Source organism: Oncorhynchus masou, chromosome 28 (assembly GCF_036934945.1).
Source record: "Oncorhynchus masou masou isolate Uvic2021 chromosome 28, UVic_Omas_1.1, whole genome shotgun sequence".
NCBI lineage: Eukaryota > Metazoa > Chordata > Actinopteri > Salmoniformes > Salmonidae > Oncorhynchus > Oncorhynchus masou.
In genome coordinates, this window is record NC_088239.1 from 77,027,831 (window position 1) to 77,035,131 (window position 7,301).

The 7,301-nt window shown below is 42.0% G+C and overlaps 1 protein-coding gene across 1 annotated transcript in view; it reads right to left on the minus strand.

Annotated features, from left to right (window-relative positions):
- Positions 1–787: 787 nt before the first annotated feature.
- prrc1 (proline-rich coiled-coil 1) overlaps positions 788–7,301 on the minus strand; it is a 34,720-nt gene continuing 28,206 nt past the window's right edge. Inside the window, 2 exon segments of the mRNA XM_064943421.1 lie at positions 788–1,394; positions 2,219–2,321. Of these exon segments, the coding sequence (XP_064799493.1) occupies positions 1,185–1,394; positions 2,219–2,321 (313 nt within the window). The 3' untranslated portion in view covers positions 788–1,184.

Below are 7,301 nucleotides of genomic sequence, written 5' to 3' on the forward strand. Positions count from 1 at the left end.
AACTAATGGATTTTAAGGCCCTGATATGTTGGTGCACACATTACAGCTCATTCAGTCCAAAGCCTCCATTGAGTTACATAGGCTAAGTGTGAAATGGACTTCTACGTAAATCCCAAGTTGACGTCAATGAGAGATGTGCATAAATATACCCTACATGCAATGATAAATGTTAAGTTCCATGCAATGATCTCAAGATAGCATTTAGCCTGCAGGTAATTCATACAGAAAAAAATCCCCCCCCCCCCCCCCCCCCCCCCCAAGTGGTAGGGAGAAAGAAATGAAAGGTTGGTGGTTGACATACTACACCAACTAGCACTGGCTATACTCTCTAAAAACAGGGGCGTCAAACATACAGGGGTCCAATCTGGCCCACAGGTGGTTTGAGTAAATGGCTGTGTTTACAGGCAGCCCAATTCTGACATTTGCCCGAATATTGGCAAAAAAAAGCTGTACTGACAAAATCAATACACTTTAAAATGACTAATACCAAAAGCGAAAATGTGTAGAAATTATAAATGGACCTATAATGGAAATATAACTAATTTTCAGTGACGAACTCCGGACTTGGCAAAATGAGTTCCCTGCTCCAAAAACAGACAAAGCACTATCGTTCTCCATTTACAAAACGCCTGCGTGCTCATCGAAAGGTAATACAACACCGCGTTCTACATATTTACATGACTTGAATACAATTTGTTGAACAAATTAAGTTAATTAGATCTCAGATATTTACCATCAAGGATCACAAAATAATACTTTCTCAATAAAAGAGGGACAATCGACAAAATTCAAATAATCAATCATGACTTTAATGAGCTAGTTTGCTACGCTATCTCTGAAACGGCAAGTCTTTCTGGGCCTTAGCTGGGGGGAAAAAGTTGATTTAGAAATAAATGATGATTTCCTGTTTTTGAAGGAACAATCCACTTCTGTTATTCTCTCCATCCAGTTGGCACATCAGAATGTTTCAACCCATAAAACCTTGCTACAAACAAATAATAAAACATAACAAAAAAATTGCATTTGGCTTTTTGCCCAATCAGGACGGACAGCTAGAAGCAGAGTAGGAATCCCATTTGGTGAAACGGCTGCCGCTTCTGCCCAACCCCCTCTTCCCTCCTCTGGTTCTCCCTCCCCCTAGTTGTCAGTTTAAAGACATGGTGGCTGGGGGATATGGTGCCACCTCACATTGTCCTGGGTGGAAGCTGCTGCTTGTACATGCCCGCCAGGGCCTTGGCGGCGCTCTGGATCATCTGGCGGCGGGACATGCCCGTGAAGGCCTGGTGCCAGTCCGTGCGCAACACATTGGGTACGTTGCGCTCCAGCACCTCGCCCACCGTCACCAGTAGGCCCGACCAGCGAAGGCTGTAGTCCGGCGGGGTCAGGGACTGGGCCTTTGGGGACAGGTGAAAGATAGTGTTCCTATCACTTGACATTTACATTTAGCCTAGTGGTTAGAGCGTTGGACTAGTAACCGGAAGGTCGCTCTGCCCCTGAACAGGCAGTTAACCCACTGTTCCTTGGCTGTCATTGAAAATAAGAATTTGTTCTTAACTGACTTGCCTGATTAAATAAAGGTAAAATAAAAACATGCATTCATTTCACCAACACCTGTTCATACAACCACTCTCCTTACACTGTCTAGTCCATATTCTGTAGACGAACAACAGTTTACACTCAACTCAATTCACATTTAATGAATAAACATGATTGAATATTTCATGTTTTAAGACAATTTTAAATTATAACAATTCGGAAAGCAATTTGCCTTCAAACCCTTTCACGCTTTTACTTTGAAGCAATGTTCCAATTTCACCAGTGACACAGCGTTGACCGAAAGACTCATTTTCACAGAGTTTTAAATCAAGGCAATTAGGTTTACATTATGAAATTCTATTTCAATACAACACCAAGCTACAGCTTTGACAGGTCGAATTTTGAAAAGGGGCACTTATGATACAACGGCAGCCTGTCATTACACTGATGGCTTTTCATCCAGAGGGAAAGATGAACTCCCCCCAGTCCCATTTTACTTTTTCAATAGACAAGTGTATGGTATGTGCTAACATTGAGTGCTAACAGCAATCTAACATTGATAACACATGCAACCATATTAAGAGATAGAGTAAATACATGTAGTTCATTGAGCATCATTGTGTTGTGGGGCGAACTGTACTGTTAACATGAGGGTGCAGTAGTGGCAGCTGTGAGCTCCTACCTGCTGGACGTGCTCCAAGGACAGTGGCGTAGCCTGAGTGAAGGTCTCAATGTGAATGCCAGCTCCAGGATCCTCCAGGATTAGACAGCCAATGTCAAACCATCTGGAAAGTCACAGAATAACAGCACTGTTAAAGATGCAATATGCAACTTTTTGGGCAACAGTCTATTAGGCACACCCATCTAGTACCGGGTCAGAACCCCCTTCGCCTTCAGAACAGCCAGAATTCGTTGGGGCATGAAAACGTTGCTCAAATGGTATCAAGGGAGCTATCGTATACCAGGAGAACATTCCACACACCATAACACCACTGCCACCAGCCTGTACCATTGACACCAGGCAAGATGGGGCCATGGACTCATGCTGCTTACGCCAAATCCTGACTCTGCCATCAGCACGACGCAACAGGAACCTGGGATTCGTCTGACCAGGCAATGTTTTTCCCATACGTCAACTGTCCAGTGTTGGTGATCGCGTGCCCACTGGAGACGCTACTTGTTTTTCTGATGAAACAGAAAACAGGGTGTGGTCTTCTGCTGCAATAGCACATCCGTGACAAAGACCGACATGTTGTGCGTTCCGAGATGCCGTTCTACACACCAGTTGTACTGTGCCATTATTTGCTCGGATGTGGCCCGCCTGTTAGTCTGCACGATTCTTGCTTTTCTCCTTCGGCCTCTCATCAACGATCTGTTTTCACCCAAAAGACTGCTGCTGACTGGATGTTGTTTGTTGAACCATTCTCGGTAAATGCTACACTGTCACGCGTGAAAAGCCCAGGAGGCTGGCCTTTTCTGAGATACTGGAACCAGCGCGCCTAGCAGACCACGCTCAGTCACTTAGAATAGGCAAAACAAGTGACCTAACGTTCAATCGAACAGTAACTGGATGCCTGTCAGCCTGCTTTATATAGCAAGCCAAAGCCACGCGAGTTACTGTCTGTAGGAACAAACCATGTGTGTGAACGGGGTGATGTACCTAATAAACTGAGTGTAGATCCATCACTCTCATTGAAAGCAAGTCTGTAGGTGTATTATTTCTATACTTTGTTTTTCAGTGAAGTTTTTGCATCTTTTACAACAGCTTCAAACAGTTGAAAATATATTTCAGAGGTTTAGATGGCACAATGATAATCTACACTATACTTGCTTGTTGTGTCACAAACTGAAATTAGAAAAACTATTAGAATTCTTGCAACCAGGAAATGGTAGAGCAATTTCTGCACGTTGCACCTTGAAGCATGGCGTATGCATCACAATGCAGGCAAGACAGATTATGACGAGTGTGAATCTAACCAATAAGCAGACAATGAGCAAATCATACTTTTGGATTTAGGTTGACAGGAAGTTGTAGGGAAGGGAGGAGGAACCATTAACTAAATATTATGGTCTATCAATTGCAACCCTCTGATAAAGCAAAGCAGTGAGCACCACTGAATACTGGATGCTAGAGAGGATATTCCAGACTAGCAATAACATACCTGATACAACTAACAGCCACACCTTCACCTGCTTGACTGACAACCTGAACACAACCATCTCAAATCTAATTAACACAAATCTAATTAACTGTCCATGCGCCTCCATATAGTATTCTACCCTTGTGATGATAATCTTATTCGGTTCATTGGCCCTTACTCTAGTGGAGTCTAAAACGACTGGGAGCTGGTCTAAGCTATAAAGGCTTCATTTACACAGGCAACCCAATTCTGATCTTTTCCCACTAATTGGTCTTTCGACCAATCAGATCAGCTCTTTTGCCAATAATTGGGCAAAATATCTGAATTTGGCTGCCTGTGTAAACACTGCCATTTTATCCTGGGCTTGGCCCGCAACATTCTGGTACTTGGCTTGGAATGCAACATTCTGTTCATTTGAGGAAGCCCTCTGGGAGGTTGAGCCACTCTGCTACTTGGTGATAAAGGTAAAGGCATTCAAGGTCGAGGTCAGAAGAGCTCATCTGTTTTAATGCCCTAAAGCACATTACAGGCCTTGTGGGGAGATCAACAGTCTAACTGCACAGGTCTCACAGTTGATTTTCTGATGGGAAAATGGGAGATTTGACACATGTAGCAAGGTGAGGTGAGGTATGTTAGATTAGTAGAGCCTTCTGGGGACATTGGGTTGTTTTTATCTGATTTCTGAAAAAGTCTGTCAAGAAGGCTCATGCTCTTCAACCCTGCCGGAGTGCACCACATCCTAGCGCAGTATTTTCCAAATGTGGGGAAAGAGAAAAGGGAAGCTTGGGTACTGAAGTCACAATCAGTTGACCGATTTTGGCCTGAAATCAATAGTCTATATCTTAAAATTTCAAGTTTCAAGAAAAATGCATTATTAGAAAAGTTTCAGATTGATAAAAAAATAAAAATTGCAAAACATACGTAGCATAATGTAACCGTATATGATATGACACGGAATTGTCAGATGCAGTCTGACAGCTTTGTTATATAGACAACAGGCTGTTATGATAGTTAAAGCCAAATTTCTTAGTCCTTAAAGGGGTACACCCCAGTGTTAGACTTGAGGGTCATTGTTGTTCACGTTGTATATAAATTACATTGAATATACTGTTAACAACCTGTAAAATTCATCTCTACGTAGATGACAGTTATTTATTCCTGTGCCTCTTCAGTGCAGCAGGCCATTCGTGATCTCCAGCATGATTCCGACTCAATTCCCCCAAAAATCCCTTCCTGACCTTAAATTACTGTTAACTGCAAATAAAACTAAGTTTATTCTGCTCTCTAGGTCTTGTAATGTTGATCCTGAGGAGTTGCGTATTTGCACTTCAAATGGAACAAGTTTCTCACTAAGTACTTGGGTATCTGGAATGATGATAAATTGTCTTTTGAAACACATTGAAAACTTTACAAAGAAGCTGAAATCTATTATTTAACTTTTTTTTTTTAAACGATATAGAAATAAATCCAGCCTCTGTTTAAACCACACTGCTCCCATGTAGTAGACTATGGTGACTTTATATGCATGGGGCAGCCTCTGTTTAAACCACGCTGCTCCCTGTAGTAGACTATGGTGACTTTATATGCATGGGGCAGCCTGTTTAAACCACGCTGCTCCCTGTAGTAGACTATGGTGACTTTATATGCATGGGGCAGCCTCTGTTTAAACCACGCTACTCCCTGTAGTAGACTATGGTGACTTTATATGCATGGGGCAGCCTGTTTAAACCACGCAGCTCCCTGTAGTAGACTATGGTGACTTTATATGCATGGGGCAGCCTCTGTTTAAACCACGCTGCTCCCTGTAGTAGACTATGGTGACTTTATATGCATGGGGCAGCCTGTTTAAACCACGCTGCTCCCTGTAGTAGACTATGGTGACTTTATATGCATGGGGCAGCCTCTGTTTAAACCACGCTGCTCCCTGTAGTAGACTATGGTGACTTTATATGCATGGGGCAGCCTCTGTTTAAACCACGCTGCTCCCTGTAGTAGACTATGGTGACTTTATATGCATGGGGCAGCCTCTGTTTAAACCACGCTGCTCCCTGTAGTAGACTATGGTGACTTTATATGCATGGGGTAGCCTCTGTTTAAACCACGCTGCTCCCTGTAGTAGACTATGGTGACTTTATATGCATGGAGCAGCCTCTGTTTAAACCACGCTGCTCCCTGTAGTAGACTATGGTGACTTTATATGCATGGGGCAGCCTCTGTTTAAACCCCGCTGCTCCCTGTAGTAGACTATGGTGACTTTATATGCATGGGGCAGCCTCTATTTAACCCCGCTGCTCCCTGTAGTAGACTATGGTGACTTTATATGCATGGGGCAGCCTCTGTTTAAACCACGCTGCTCCCTGTAGTAGACTATGGTGACTTTATATGCATGGGGCAGCCTCTGTTTAAACCACGCTGCTCCCTGTAGTAGACTATGGTGACTTTATATGCATGCGGTAGCCTCTGTTTTGAAACCATTATTCCATTCAGCAAAACATTTTATCACTGGGGACAGTTTTAGAACCCATCGTCTTCTTTACAAAAATGTGGGATGGACCTCTGTAAGAAGAGAGCTGCACTCTTATTTATTTACAAAGCAGTCTTGCAGAAACTTCCTATGTACGTAACGTCATTGATTCAATTTAGACGTACAAATGAACAAAACCCATTCTCAGGGATGGATAACCCCCGGAGATCCCTTTAGTCTCCACAGAATTAGGAAAATCTGCTTTTAGTTTTGCCCCTTATGTGCGGATCTTTCAGGCATTTAAAATGATTGGAGACTTATGTTACAGAATGACATTGCATTTCTTAAATCTGTTTACTGTTGTGTATTATGTTTTTTATAGTTTGTTTTATTTGGAATGATTATGTAGGGCTGTTTGTGCTTCATTTATGTATTGGGTTTTATTTGTAAACGTATACAAGGCTCTCTTGTAAAAGAGTTTAATTTCAATGTGACTCCCTGTTTAAATAAAGGGTAATATAAATACACATTTTCTGTAAATATATCATCTTAAACATAATCTTTGATATTGTAATTAAACAAATGAAATGCTTTTGGAAGAGGTCAGAATCAGCATTTCAGAAATAAATAAACAAACACATCTTAAAGTAAATAATTATTAGGAGGTGCACACAGATAGAATATTCAAATTGGCATATGAAAAATGTATCATTTCCATCTCATTACTCATCGATTGCTGTAATCCTTGGCGTAAACATTCAGTTCAAACCATTCCAAAATTATAATCCATTTTAAAAAGGGATAATGGGAAAGCTTACGAAACAGCATTCATTATCTATGATGAGGTTTTTGGACCCAATGGTACATATGAGGGGAGATAAGCAGGCTGTTTGAGAGAGTTGCACAAGTGTGTAAAAAGGGAGATTAAAATGAGAAAACCGCTAACTTGGTCATTCGAACACGTTCTTACAGCTGGCGATGTGTGTGTGTGTGTCTAATGCTGTGAGTGTGTACAGTGAAATGAGTGAGTGCGAGAGGGTGTGTGTGTGTGTGTGTGTGTGTGTGTGTATAAGTGTGCGTGAATGAGGGTGTATGAAATGTGTGTGTATGAAATGCATGTGTGTGAAATGTGTGTGTACAGGGGATTTGAGATTTAAGGG